The 15733-nt window shown below is 36.0% G+C and overlaps 1 protein-coding gene across 1 annotated transcript; it reads right to left on the reverse strand.

The window, feature by feature from the left end:
• Nucleotides 1–618: 618 nt before the first annotated feature.
• LOC133803601 (phospholipase A(1) DAD1, chloroplastic-like) lies at nt 619–2044 on the reverse strand. The gene has a single exon (XM_062241697.1). The coding sequence runs from the start codon at nt 2036–2038 to the stop codon at nt 728–730; it is 1311 nt and encodes a 436-aa protein (XP_062097681.1). The 5' UTR covers nt 2039–2044; the 3' UTR covers nt 619–727.
• Between the last annotated feature and the right edge of the window lie 13689 nt (nt 2045–15733).

Below are 15733 nucleotides of genomic sequence, written 5' to 3' on the forward strand. Positions count from 1 at the left end.
ATAGGTATACAACCAAGGCACACGGCCATTACAGAATAGAGCCGTTAGGCCTTATTGATTACAGCAGTGAAAAGGTGAGGGAATATTCTAAGAGAATTATATTCTCACTCATTACAATACAACAACCTGGGACCACCAAATCATTGGCACAAAAAAAAATGTAACAGAATTATGAGAATGCAATGACACCTCAGCAGTAGTACACAAACGCCCAATTCCTGAATTTCTTATTTTTCAACAGTCACAAAATAAATACTTAGTGACTTAAGTAAAATATTTTACACTACTTACTGATTTTTGTTGTAAAAAAGCCTACTTAGTGATTTATGTACAACTTTTTGGACTATGATTTTCAGCATCAATTTCCCTAAAAATAACACAACAGTATAATATTCACTTAATTGTCTCTATTGTAGCTTACTCATCTCATTATTAATTCGTATGTGGAGATTTTGTCAAGTTCAATTTCTTGGATAATGTTTATGTATTTTAAATGATTTAGTTAATTTTTATGAGCATAATAATTTTCATTTTTTTCAAAATAAAAAGGAAAATAAAATTTGTTATGAAAAAATCTAATTCCACTTCTAGAAGTCGATAAAAGAACACGTGAAAGAATGAATAGAAATTATCATCTAAATATAGTAATTTACGAGTACAAAATTTCAGTGCTCGACTACTATATGTGCATGGTGGAGATTATTTACGTACATGCCTATCATTTAAGTTAATTTATGAAGCGCGTGGATAACACCTCCTTTGTTGCTCTAAATGGACACGTGGAACTAACAAACCCTTTAACCAAGTGAAGGTACGTCTTCAGGTCATGACACGTGGCAAAGTTAATGTTGTTCAAGTATGGCGACTCTTTGCTACATAGCTTCAACTCTTTCCCCACGTCAGCGTAACCCCACTGTGTGCCCCTCACGCGCTTCCGAAACCAGCTTGCCATGTGGGTACTATACTTCTTTGCCACGTCATCATCCTCTTCCATGACAAAGCCTGGAACCTTCGTCACCAGATCGTCGGAGTTCACGATGCGTAGTATCTTGGTCCCACTTTTGTCCAGCTGACACCTCAAGCTTTTGTTCCCAACACGTGGCCCACCGAAAGAGAATACCGTTACTAATGGCGCGTCGGCGAAAGTGGTGGTTATATCATACGCGCTGAGGATTGCGAGTGCTGCTCCGAGGCTATGACCGGTGATCGTCAAGCTAAGCGGCTCATCACCGTATAATTGGATGACTCTGGCCACTTCTTCCCTAATCATGTCTTGTAGACTTGGACACGTGGCAGTACGCGAGGTGTAAAGACTACAAAACCCTCTCTCTACCTTGGGGCCAATAGAACCAGTGGGACCGACAAGCGGGGGCAAATCAGTCAATGTGGTGTGAAAATTCTCGAGCCACTCCAAACACGTGGCGGTGCCACGTAAGGCGATCACAACGTCTCTGCGGCCAAGACGAGCAATCTCCTCCTTGTCATGACAAACAGCTACGTAACCAATCCAACTAGACTTGACAGACATCCAGCTAGGCAGCCTATCAATCCAACCTGGCGTCTGGACCCCACACGTGGCATGCAAGTGCTTGGTGACCCGATACCCGGTATGCCCGAACCCGGTCCGAGTCAGCAACACGTTCTTGGGAAACCGACACGTGGCGTAAGCAGGGAAAGTGGGGTCAAACTCAAAGGCACGGTAAGCGGCGTCGACGAACTGGCCGTACCTTAGAATCTCACACCTCATAGCATCGTCGAGAGGGTCGAGCAAGCCCTCCCAGTCGTGGCTACCTTGGTACTCTCTCCACCTCTTGCCCAGCTTCGGCGGGCATAAACGACAACTGCTAACTGTGTCACGAGCGACGTCGTTTTTGGTCAACGTCGTCGTTTTGTGATGATAAAGGCTCTGCATTTCGAGGTTAGAGTCTGTTTTGGTCGTAAAAGATAAAGAAGGCGAAGAAGAAGAAGAAGAAGGATGTAAGGGAGCAGTAGTAGTAGTTTGAACTGAGGTTATAGGTATTCTGTAACAAAGCCTCATTTTTGTTTGCTGGGCTTTGTTGCTTGTTTTTCTCTCTGTTCTGTTTGATATTTCCATATAAATATATATATATATATATATGAGAAAGAAGTAGTACTTGGTCGTTAATGGGGGATATACGAGCAATCGTGTTAAGTGGGCCGGGACAATCGAAGAGGAATTATTAGTAGTATAACTGAAAACGGCGGAGAGAGAGAGAGAGAGAGAGCTAGAGATGATGATATCTTGTGGATTTGGATGGTGATTTAGGACGGTGTAGATTTTGAGAGGAGCCTATAGTTGGAATTGGGACCCACTTTGCAAAAAATAAAAGGTAATAATTTGATTGGAGAATGTTTACTTTCCGACCAAATGACTCGCGCGTGTTCTAGCACGTGAGTCTTCTATAACTATATACTACGTCTACTTGTTTAGGGTTTATTTCAAACCATATATATCTTATTAGACTGGAAGATTTTGCTTCCTTATATTCTGATTGTGATATATACTTAATTAGTGAGCTAGGCTCTAATTACATATTCTAGCTAGCTTCTATATATATATATATATATTATTTTAATTTAACATGCATGAATATGAGTAATGACTAAGAATAATTATCTCTCCTATATATTAATTAGCAAATTCCGCCTATATAATCGGTATTATTGTTTATAGTCACCACATAAATTAAGAATAATGTAGGACCGTCTATATTTACTATATATTATATATAATTTCTTTCAACTTGATTTTATTAATTGTCCATGCCAGTTTTAAATATTAGATAAGGTTTGAGGTTTTTGTAATTAATTGCATTTTTTGTCAGAACCACTATTCAGACATAAAAATATTACAGATAGTGGAGTGATTTCTTCCATCCAACAAAAAACTCATTGTTTAGCTAATTTATGAGCTGCATTGTTAAAAAATGTAACCAATGTGAGAGAAATGCCCAGAAACAGTAGACTATATAAAACTTTAATATCATAAAAAATTACACCAAATCCGTTCTAATACATATATAGAGTTATTCTTCAAGTAGAAATGAGCGAGCGAGAGAATCTAATTAAACACCATTAATCTGAATACCCAGATGTTGAGTCCAATTATAACTCCCACTAGGAACGCCAAAGCTTCTGCTTTAAAAGCACATAAGATACCTGCGTAACACCATAGCATATATTAAATTTAGGGCGAAGAGAAAAACAAACACTGTCCCTATTCTAACTAAAGGGTCTAATAATCCTCATTGCAACGAATAATGGTTGATCAAATAACTAAGCTAGGGATAGTATTATTTAGATTATTAGCCAAAAAGAATTAATAATAGTAGCTTCAACGAATAAGGAAATTTTAATTTATACTTAAAAAAAGAGAATTGCTAAGGAGCACTATTGGTGCCTAACACCACAAGGAGACGATATATCGCTATTGGTGAAATCTAATATCGAATCTAACACATTTTAATTTAATAATTATAAAGTGTCACCTCTTGTGATGTTAGGTACCTTATGGTGTCAAATAGCGCAACACTCAGTAAATTACTTACCTTGCAAAAGTTTAGACATGCATCCTTACTTGTTGATTGAGGGAGAGAATGATTGATCCAATTCTTATTACATTAATTAGTGGAGAGGCAGAGATTGCTCAACATGGAGTTTTGTTTGTCTTTTGCAATCACAGCTGTTCGTAGAAATAATTTTAATTGTTAAAAGTAACACTAAAATTAAGAAACTGTTCTTTCAAGCATAAATGTCACTAAATATATTAATATTGTATTATAAAAATTATGTGTTGTGACTTGTGAGTAACCGCCGCAACAAGTTGATGATGAAAGATTAGGGTAGACTTTTTGCGACGGGTCAAGCAATTGCAACAGGTTGCCAAAAGTCTGAATTTTTTTTGGTTGAGAGGGGGCTAAGATCTCTTATGCTAGTAGAGAATGTTTTGTTAACAATATTTAACTAGATTAACTACAATAAATTAGTTCATATATATATAAAAATTGTAAAAAGCGATTGTACATTTGCTTTTTGTAAAGACAGACTACTAATAATAACCAAATTAGTGTCTTGATATGAGAAGCCATGTGTGAAGACTAAGGAGAGGGAGGCACTTATTAGTTAAAAACTTAATATAGTATTTTTTTTTTATTATATTCCTTAATTTTTTTTTTAAAAATTACGTACGCTTAGATTTTTATTTCATCTTTTTGCCCCTCCTAATCTTTAGTTCTGCCTCAGTCCCTGACAAAAACTAAGTACAAATTAAAATTAGAGTGTGATTATATTTACAAAAATATGATAACAACTGTCAAAAAACATCATTCCATGTCAGTAGAAAAATTCACTGTCCTCAATCACACATTTTTTTCTTTGAAAAAAAATGTAAATTCCAAGATCAAATACTAAAAATTGATAATAAATGTAAGCACTCTTAATTGATGCTCCACTCTTTTAAATGCAAAAAAAAAAAAAAAAAAACATGCAGAGTAATACTACTTATTAAGATAAAAAAAAAATTAAATAACTCAAATTTAGCTCGATGTATATTTTAGAAAAATTAACTAGTTTGTGAGTGTGATGTAATTGATTTATTTATACAGATGACATATATATTAATTCATAATGTCCCTTCAAAAAAATTCATTGAATAATATATAATAATATAAATTTATTTCATTGATATGACATATAAGATAAAGAATATCCAAGAAGCATATATAATAGTATATATTAATCGCTTTGGTCTTACGTAGTATTATAATTTTTTTTGAAGGATATAAGAACACAAAAAGCTCATTATGAGTTTCAATCCCAAATTGTACGTAGCCATCGATCTTTATGGTTTTTTTTATAATTTATTTTTCGAAGATTCGGTCTAATCATAATTTATATTAGTTAATTAATTAATATACTAATTAGTTCACTTTACCAACTTGTACAACTTTACACGGTTAATCGATTATGTGAAAGGAATATGAGATTAAGATGAATATCATTAATCATCTATGACTATTTATAAAGCTTAGAACATTTATGATACATATGCATGCACTCAAAGAAAATTTACTTTATGAAGATTCATACTGACAACCTAACTGAACTAGTTATCCAATGATTAATTTTATTATCTTTAGAATTGATCAGAAATATTAAGTATAAAGCCGCCACGTACCCAAAAGATATTCTAGAAGGACTTATAAAAGCCAAAGGCTGGTCAACCTAGCTAATCATGTGAAAGCAAACTCATTCTAACTTAGTTTGTAATAATAAGTGCTCTTAAACTTGGAAATTCCTATATGCAATCATGAGATTTTCCATCATAGAAATGAAAAGTAAGAAAAAGATATAACGAAGAAAATAGTGAAAGAAATTCCTGTTATATAATGGCACGCCATTATAAATATTTTTTTTTTTTAAAAAAAAGAAAGAAAAAATAGGTAGGCCTAACTTCGTTTTTCACGTGGAGATTAACCTAATTTTGTTCCCAAAATACACTCTGTCTCTCCCATTTACTACAAGAAAATAATATTCTAATTATTTATTTATATTCATATAGTTCCATTATTCACTCACTGATTTCGTTACATTTTGAATATATATAATTATCCATGTTTAAGTAAGAGTATGCCGATGTACTTTGGGCATGTGAAGGGTACCTCCAATTTTTATATATTTATATTTTTATTCTAAAAATTGTGTTTTTGTTATAAATATATTAAATCATCATAATTTTCTTTATTCTTCGTAAAAATTGATCATTATATACAGGAAAAATATCATTCTGGACATTTTATTTTACTTTATTACATGTTTGAATTACTTGTCTTGAAAAATACATTTTTGAACTCAATGTTGTGACAATTTTAGATTAAAATAGTCCTTAAACTAAATTTTGGTAAATATATTTTAGAATATGACGAAAATATCTTTCATTATTAAATGTTGAATTTGAAATTATGTTTAATTAATTTTAATAATTATTTTTGTTTAATAATATAATTAAATAATCAAATTATAAACCATTTTATAACATGTTCTTGGTGTTATTCATGTGTTCTTTGTGTCATTTTATTCACAATTTATATCTTAAATCCACAAATCAAATCATCAAAATATAAAATTATTCAAAAAGTATAATTCCTAACACGTAAGGCAACACATCATATTCACAAAACTACTTAATCAAATGTTTCTTCTTCCTCCTATGTTCTTTTTCCTCGCATTTCTTCATGTGAGGGATTGAATCAGATAACAAAGTGTGAAAATGGTCTTTATTAATTATTGAAGAAATAGATGCCTTATGTACAAAGAGTACACTCTCAATCAAGCAGGTTATTACAACAGAATAACAAAATTAACTAAGATGGGTTACTACATACAACTGATTTAATAGAATGAAAAGATTTTAAAGAAGAGAGTCTAACTGAAGTAACTAAGGCACTAAGTAACATCTCTAACACCCCCCTCAAACTTAGTGTGGCTGAAGAAAAATCTCTAAGTTTGTCACGTAAGAACATAAATCTGGTGTGAGATAAGGCTTTAGTAAACTGATCTGCTATCTGATATTGGGCTGGCACATGCTGCTTGTTGAGGATTCTCTCACGAAGCATGGAGAACTGGATTAGCTGACATCAATATGGTGCTTTGGTTATCACACCAAATAGTTGGTAAGACATGTGTGTGCACTCTAAGTTCAAAGAGCAAAGACTGAATCCAAATCATTCTGCAGTAGCATTGGCCAAGCTCCTATATACTCTACCTCGATACTGGATCTAGAAACTGTCCTTTGCTTTCTGGATGCCCAAGAGATCAAGTTGTCACCAAGATAAATGCAAAATCCAGAGGTGGACCTTCTATCATCTGGATCAAAAGCTCAGTCAGCATCTGAAAAGCCTGTAAAGCGCCTGGTAGAAGCTTTAGTGAGAGTAAGCCCAAAGTCTAGAGTACCTTTTAGATACCGAAGAATTTTCTTAACAATTTTCCAATGGGATTCCATAGGTGTCTGCATAAACTGAGATGCTTTATTTACGGCATATGAAATCTCTGTTCTAGTGATAGTAACATATTGAAGGGCTCTAACAATGCTCATATATTTGTACGATTCAGGTAGAGGATCACTCCCAAAAGTTGTTATCTTTTCACCTCCAGCCATAGGCATTAGCAGAGGATTAGCATGTTGCATATTAGCATGAGCTAGTAAATCAATGATGTACTTCCTTTGACCCAAGTGCATGCCATTTGTAGTGTGTTGAACCTGAATCCCCAAGAAATAGTCAACTTCGCCTAAATCCTTCAAGGAAAAACTACATTTAATTTCTGAATAAGTCCTAAAACAGCCGCATTTGAACTCCCAGTCAAGAGTATGACATCAACATACACAAGGAGAAAAAATGTGAAATCTTGTGTGTGTTGAACAAACAAAGAGTTATCTGACCGAGTACACACAAAACGAAAAGAGAGTAGTGTATGTTGTAGCTTACTGAATCAGGCCCTCGGTGCCTTCTTTAAACCATATATTGCTTTATTAAGCTTTCAGACAAGTTGAGACTCTTTGATTCTACAAAACCAGGTGGTTGCTTCATGAAGACTTCTTCTTGTAAATCTCCATTTAGAAAAGCATTATTAACATCTAGTTGTCTTACTGACCATCCTCTAGACAAGCAATGGTGAGAACTACTCTGATAGTTGTTGGCTTTATTACTGGGCTGAACTTATCCGTGAAATCAAAACCAAACCTTTGTAGAAATCCCTTAGCTACTAGGTGAGCTTTATGTTTAGTAACTTTACCTTCTTATCTGTCTTGACCTTGAAGATCCATTTTGAGCCAATGGCCTTCCTACCTGATGGAAGAGAAACAAGTGACCATGTATTATTCAGCTTCAAAGCCTGCAACTCTTCTACCATGGATGTCTTCAATTTTGGTTCTAGCAAAGCCTCCTTTACTGTGATAGGTTCATTAGTCACCAACAAAGCTTTTGGTTTCTATACCCCTGCCTTAGCTCTTGTGGTCATTGGATGTGTATTAGTTAGCCCCACATTACCAGGTTGTGTTTGAGTGGTCATAGATGGTGGAATTGGTGCAGGTAACATGTGGGAAACAAATTGTGATGTAGTTAGCTGAGAGGGTATGCTATTAATAAGAGAGGTAGACACATTTGTGTTAGGAGTGGAAGCATTTGGGTTAGGCGTGGGGACACTTGGTGCAGAAGTGGATCTACTTGTGTTAGGCATGGGGTTAAGAGGTGGTCCCTGTGATGATGTGGTGGCTTATGGAGACATATGAGAAGTGGAAGTGAGATGAGACATAACAGTAGTGGCTATAAGTATGTTAGCTGTAGAAAAATTGTTAGGAGCTGAATTTTGACTAGAAGTAAGTGGTGTAGTAGACTGAGCATATGAAAAATAATTTTCATTGAAAAGGATATCACGTGAGACATAGACCCTGCCACTAGAAGACAAACATTTGTAACCTTTGTGTTTTAGACTATAGCCTAAAAAAAGTGCATTGGGTGGATCGAAATTGGAGTTTGTGCTTGTTATAGGTTCTTAAGTTTGGAAAACAAGCACAAACAAACACCCTTAATTGAGAGTAAGTTGGCTGCTTTGAGAACAATTTTTCAAAATGAGTTATGTTGCCAAGAACTTGGGATGGAATTCTATTTATGAGAAAAACTGAGGCACGAACAACCTCATCCCAAAAGTGCAATGGCATAGAGGCATGAGCTAAGAGAGTAAGGGTTGTGTGGATGCCAAAAATCCACCAAATAAAAACTCTTTAGTCCCTGGTTGGAACATAGGGATAAAGGTCACTTATTCATGCTATTGGGCTCGAGCCTGTAGGCCTTGTTGAATACAGGAGATCATCTCCTGAGAAACAACACATTATGAGCCACAAGGTTTGGCCCTGCTAAGCTAAGGGGCCACAATGAATACTGCAAGAGGATAGGTGCACAAGGCCCTCACATAGTGAGGTCCGACGTGCCCGCGCAAGGCTGACATGCTCACGGGTCAAGATGCACTCATACGCATAAACGCTGCCAAAGACGCCCGGGACATACACCCGTGGATGCTCAATATTCCACGCTTATAAAAGACCCAAAGAACGCACTTAGACCCCCATACGCCTACACTCTCATTGGGTCCTCGGGCCATCAGGCATGCACCCCCTAGCGAGGCCATCAGGCACGCGCCACCAGCGAGGCCCTCATGCTCGCGCCCCCAGCGAGGCCCTCCTGCGCGCGCGCCCCCTAGCAAGGCCATCAGGCATGCGCCACCAGCGAGGCCCTCATGCACGCGCCCCCAGCGAGTCCCTCATGCGTGCGCGCCCCCTAGCGAGGCCATCCGGCACGCGCCACCAGCGAGGCCCTCCATGCGCGCGCCCCCAGCGGGCCATCAGCCGCGCGCCCCCAGCGAGGCCCTCATGCGCGCGCGCCCCCAGCGAGGCCCGTAGGCCACCATCTTCTCGGGAGGCCGTTGCACCATCACGTCACTAGTCTGGATCCATGCCGCAAGGAGACAAGTATAGCTAGGCCCTTCGCCACTAGGAGCCTTGCAAGGCACGGCCAGCGCATGGGTCATTACCACCTTGCATCTATGCCTTGCAAATGAGGGTCACATGGCATTGATCTCATGAGGTACGGAGTCCACTGATGAACTAAAAGGAGTTAGAGTACGGACATAGTACCCACGTCAGATAAGTAGTGGAGGTACGAACAAAGTACCATCTGTTGTCCTCACCAGCCACTCCTCTGACACCCGTACCAGGCAGGTAGTGGAGGCATGACCAGGTACAGGAGGTGAGGTGCTCCCATGATCTCTGACCTTGTACCAGAGCCGACACCACTACCCCTGGAACCACTCTCCTGTTAGTGTACTTGTGTACCATCTGGTCCCCTGGACCACCATGTACCCAGGGCCATTAGAGCCTACTATAAAATGAACCCCACTCCCACAGAGAAGGGGGTTGGAAAATTCATTGTATGCAGAGGCTATTGAGAAATATACCAAGGCTTGCTCCATTGTTGATCTGTGTTTACTTTTCCTTAAAGTTTATTCTTAGTTCTTATATAAACATCACCTGAGTTACCTTTGAGTTTTCCGATCTAATTTCGTTGACGAGATTTCACCGTCAACAGGTTGTCTCCATGATGTGTCTATATTTTCTCTCAGCAACACAATTTTGTTGTTGTGTGGTTGGGAAAGAAAACCTATGAATTATACCATGTTAAATACAATATGATTCAAGAGGGCAATATTCACCACCCCAAATCGGATTGGACAACTTTAATGTTAGTATCAAACTCATTTTAAACTTGATTTTTGAAAGTGATGAAAGTCTGAATAGCTTCAGATTTAGTGTGCAAAATAAAGACCCATATGTACCTTGAAAAAACATCTATGAAATGGATATAATAGTGATATCAATTAGAAGAGACATTAGGGGAGGGTCCCCACAAGTCAGGATGGACCAATTGAAGGGGTTTATTATATTGAGTGTCAGATCTTGGAAAAGGAAGTTGATGCATTTTACCCAAACAACAAGCATTACAAAAATCATGAGCAGTTTTATTTCTTGGAAAAATATTACACTTGGGCATTAGATTTTGAACAACTCTACCAGTGGGATGTCCCAATCTGTTGTGCCAAAATGAAAAAAGAGTACAATTGGGCTCAGAACTAGTGGTCATTGATAACTCTACAAAATAGAGTTATTTTACCACTATTTATAAGCTAATCAGTGTTAAGTTCTTAAGTTTTTGATTAATTTATTAAGTTTTTAAGTAAATTTAAATTTATTAGTCTTATCGTGATTTTATGGATTTTTGTATGTTTTTATAGTTATTTTGTTGTGTTTTAATTATTTGAATTATTTTTGTTAAGTTAGAAGTAAAAAAAATGCATTTTTATTGATCTTAAATGTGAAATTAAATTAAGTTTTAATTAGTATTTTCAAAGAATTAATATGATTTATTTTATAATTGAAAATATTTTATTATGATTTGATTTATGTTTATTTTGTAGAGAATTTGTTGCATTTTTTTTTTGCTTGAAAAGCAAGAAAATGACGAAAATAAAGTGACATTTTCAAGGAAAAGAAAGAGAAAAAATGTGGCATTTCTGAAACAGCCAAGCCAACCTCCTTTGGCCCAGCAAGCTTCAGGCCCAATCCGAAGCCCAGCCCGCCTGCTGCTCCAAGTTCACCTGGGCCCGCCTGCCAGCTCCTCCACCAGGACCACGAAGTAGCTTCCCAGCCCCACAGGCCCGCCAGCCAGCTGCAACTCCACAAGCCCACCTACGCCTGCCTTCCCCAGCCGCCTGGGCCTTCCTCCAGCTGCCCCCAAAGCCCAGCAGCTGCCTCTACCTGGGCCCGCCTGCCTCCAGCTGCTCCCAGGCCCTTCACGCCATTTGCACCTCTTCTCAACCAGAAGCCAGTAGGCTCATGCCTTTCCTTGCCTCCCAGCACCTAACAAGCTCTAAAGAGAGCAGTCCTTGAGCCGTCTGTCCATTCCCTTGTCTCCTTGCACCAAATTCCCATTTTCAAACATGCACAAGAAAACTACAACATTTACATCAAAATTATCATTTTTTTATTTTTAATTATTCCAAGTTTTATTTTGGTTTAATCCTTGTTTGTAACCCCTAATGTAATTTACTTTTATTTCTTAGTCCTCATCCCCTCCTATAAATAAAAGTTCTCACACCACTTCTTGGATCTCTCTGTTCTCTCCATCTTTGTTCTTTTCTTAGATTTTATGTATTTTTAGAGGAATAATTTGGGGGTTCCTCCTCCAAATTTTCCTATTTATGTTTGTAATTTCTATTCTAGTTATGTGCTTCTAATTTCACTACTACAAAAAATGGCAATTGTGTCAGTCAAACGCGTCAGTCAACGCAGTTGACTGACGCTGTTGACCAAGAATTAGCATTTGTGGCAGTTGGACACTCCCACAATTGAGGGCCCAATTGCGTCATAACGTACACTGACGCTGTTTAATGGAACCGTTTGTGTCAGTGGGGCACTGACGCAAATGAGCTGTTAACGGCGTCAATGGCCCACTAACGGTAATGAGCGTTTGCGTCAGTGGGGCACTGACGCAAACGGCAAAGTAAAACGCGCGTTTTACTTTGTCGTTTGCGTCAGTGCCCCACTGACGCAAACTTCCATTACCGTCAGTGGGCCACTGACGCAACTGGGTCTCCCATAATAAAACCCTCATCGTCCCAGCCGAGCCCCATTTCACTCCTACCATAATTTCAGACCGTTTTCCTCCCAAACCAGCGACGCCCAACCAAGGTTCTTCCCATTTAGGTACGTTTTCAGCCATTTTTTTTTCAATTTTAATGTTAAAATAATGATTTATATATGTTTATGAAACTTATATATAGTTTTTTTTGGATTTTTTTGTATAGATTTTGTTTTTTGAAGATATTATTTGAAAACCCATAATTTTCATTGGATTTTTGGGGTTTTCTACATCAAGAACCCACATTGCACAATTACCACAAGTAAGTGTAATTTTATTAATTTTTATGATTTAAATATAATTTTTGTGAATTTTTTTTTTTATAAATTGACTATATTTCAGATTTTTTATTTTTAGATAGTTTTATTAACATTTTTTTTTTAAATTTAATTAAATTTCGAATTTACTATGTAAATGAGTATATATATAGATTAATGTATATATTTTGTATAAGTTTCATTTTATTAAATGTTTAGTTTGATTATTATTAGTAAATTTTTGTTTATATTTTGTTAACTTTTTAAAATTATTTTTAAATTTTGGGTTTAATTGGTTAAATATGTATATATTAAAATTGTTTGTTTTTTTAAGTTATATTTTATTATTGATTTAGTTAGGATATTTATAGTCGATTTTTATTTATGTGAGTTGTTAACTTTTTTTTTTTAAAAAAAATTATTTCGGGTTTAAGTAAACAAATGTGTACATATAACAAATTATTTGTTTTCTTTAAGCATTTTATTGTTTATTTAGTTACAATATAGCTTTATGATATTTTTCTTTATATTTTGTTAACTTTTTTATTATTTTTTTGTATATTGTTATATTTGAGTAGGTATTTTGTTGACAACTTTGTTGGTGAGATCAAGCTTTGGAGGATTTTATATTAGAGGTAATATTTTAAACCTTAATGTATAATTAATATATTGAACTTAGTAGCATGTACGAATTATAAAATAGTGGAGATAGGATCTGGGACTGTGTGCTGCGGTGATATAAGACTGTAATTGTGCATGTTTGATTGATTACTTGATTTGTTGTATTTATGTGATGAATATATGTTTATTTAAATTTTGGGAAATATGATAGAAATAGGGGAAATGCTGTCCAATTTTTTTTTTAAGATTTAGTAATTTTGGAATTATGCATGTTTGATTGATTATTAATTGGTTTGTTGTGTTTATGTGATGAAATATGTTTATTTAAATTTTGGGAAATATGATAGAAATAGGGGAAATGCTGGTCAATTTTTTTTAGGATTTAGTAATTTTAGAATTATGCATGTTTGATTGATTAGTTGAATATTTTTGTGTATACCATGTGCTGTATAAATGCACATTTTAAATTTGGGAAATGTGATAGAAATATGAGAAATGCTGCCCAATTTTTTTTGGACATATTGTTTCCTTTATTTACTTTTCAATTAAGTAATCCACGAACTTAATTGTTAATGTTTGTTGCTTTGTTTGTTTGTTTTTTTTTTTGTTGTGTGAAGTTTGACAATGGATAGAGATTGGATGTCAGCGGATAGGTTATCTATGAAATATAGGAATGGAGTTGAGTTTTTCTTGGAATTTTGTGCAAGAAATACTCAATCTCCTAATAGTATTCCTTGTCCATGTGTTAAGTGTGGTAACGTTGTGAGGATGCCAATTTTTAAAATAAAAGACCACTTATTTAGGAATGGAATAGACAAAAGTTATAAAGTATGGTTTTTGCACGGTGAAAGAATGAAAGGAGCTGATGAGGGACCATCTAAGAATAATAAGTATTTTGATATTGATTACGAAGTTGATGATGTTGCAGAGATGATTGATGATGCACAATATGAATCACATGTGGATCCAATTAAATTTCAGTCAATCTTAGAAGATGCTGAGAAACCCATTTTCCCTAATTGTATAAGGTTCACTAAATTATCAGCACTGTTTAGGTTGTATAACTTAAAAGCCAAACACGGGTGGAGTGATAAGGGAATGACAGAGTTGTTAACATTTTTAGGAGAATTATTACCCGAAGGTAATGAAGTGTCGTCTTCATTTTATGAAGCGAAGAAGACATTGCGTTCATTAGGCATGCAATATGAAAAAATACATGCTTGTCCTAATGATTGCATCTTATATTGAAAGAGATTTGTTGATGCAATTTCATGTCCGACATGTGGCGAGTCTAGATGGCAAAAGAAAAAAAATTCAGATGCAGTTAGAAAAGGTGTCCCTGCAAAGGTTTTATGGTCTCTTCCACCGATACCTCGTTTGGTTAGGTTGTACCGAAATGATGATCATGCTAAAAATTTAATTTGGCATGCTAAAGATAGAGTAAAGGATGGCAAGCTAAGACATCCAGCTGACTCGCCAGCTTGGAAAACAGTAGATGTTAAATGGCCGGAATTTGGGAATGAACCGAGGAATATTCGTTTGGGTCTTTCTGCTGACGAAATTAATCCACACAATTCCCTTAGTAGTAAATATAGTTGTTGGCCTGTAATGCTAGTCATCTATAATCTACCACCATGGTTGTGTATGAAGAGGAAGTTTACCATGTTGACCTTGTTGATATCTGGTCCTAAACAACCTGGAAATGATATTGATGTATACCTAGCTCCTTTAATTGATGATTTGAGCACATTGTGGTATGAGGGGGTTAATGCTTACGATGCTTATAAGAAAGAAAATTTTAATCTTAAAGCAGTGTTGTTGTGGACTATTAATGATTTTCCAGCCTTAGGTAATCTTTCTGGATTTAGTGTGAAAGGGTACAAGGCATGTCCCATTTGTGAAGAAGGGACTCATTCTGAATATTTAAAACATTCTAGAAAGATTTGTTATATTGGACACCGAAAGTTCTTATCCGAAAAACATAAATTTCGAAGTTTGACAGATGCCTTTAATGGTAAACCTGAATTTGGAAAGGCTCCACCACCTTTACTTGGAGGACAATTGTTAACAAAGTTGAACAAAGTCCAATGCAAGTTCGGAAAACCTAGAAATTTGACAAATAAGAGAAAAAATGTTAGACGTGAAAAAACAAAGGAGGTTGTAGATGGTGCGACAGGTTGTTGGAAGAAGAAATCTATTTTTTTTGAGCTTGAGTATTGGGAGCATTTGGTTTTGCGGCACAACTTGGATGTAATGCACATTGAGAAAAACGTGTCAGATAGCTTAATTAGTACATTGCTGAATATTCCTGGTCGGAGTAAGGATGGAATCAAAGCTCGGTTGGATTTAAAAGTAATGGGTATACGCAATAAGTTACAACCAGAGGTTGGTGAGAGACAAACCTATTTACCACCTGCATGTTATACCCTGTCTAAAGAAGAAAAACGAAGTGTATGTCATTCTTTGTCGAATGTGAAAGTACCGGAAGGTTATTCTTCAAATATTTCTTCTCTGGTAGATATGAAAATTTTGAATTTAGTTAGAATGAAGTCTCATGACCATCATACACTACTTGAACATCTTCTA

The sequence above is a fragment of the Humulus lupulus genome, chromosome X (assembly GCF_963169125.1).
Source record: "Humulus lupulus chromosome X, drHumLupu1.1, whole genome shotgun sequence".
Lineage (NCBI taxonomy): Eukaryota > Viridiplantae > Streptophyta > Magnoliopsida > Rosales > Cannabaceae > Humulus > Humulus lupulus.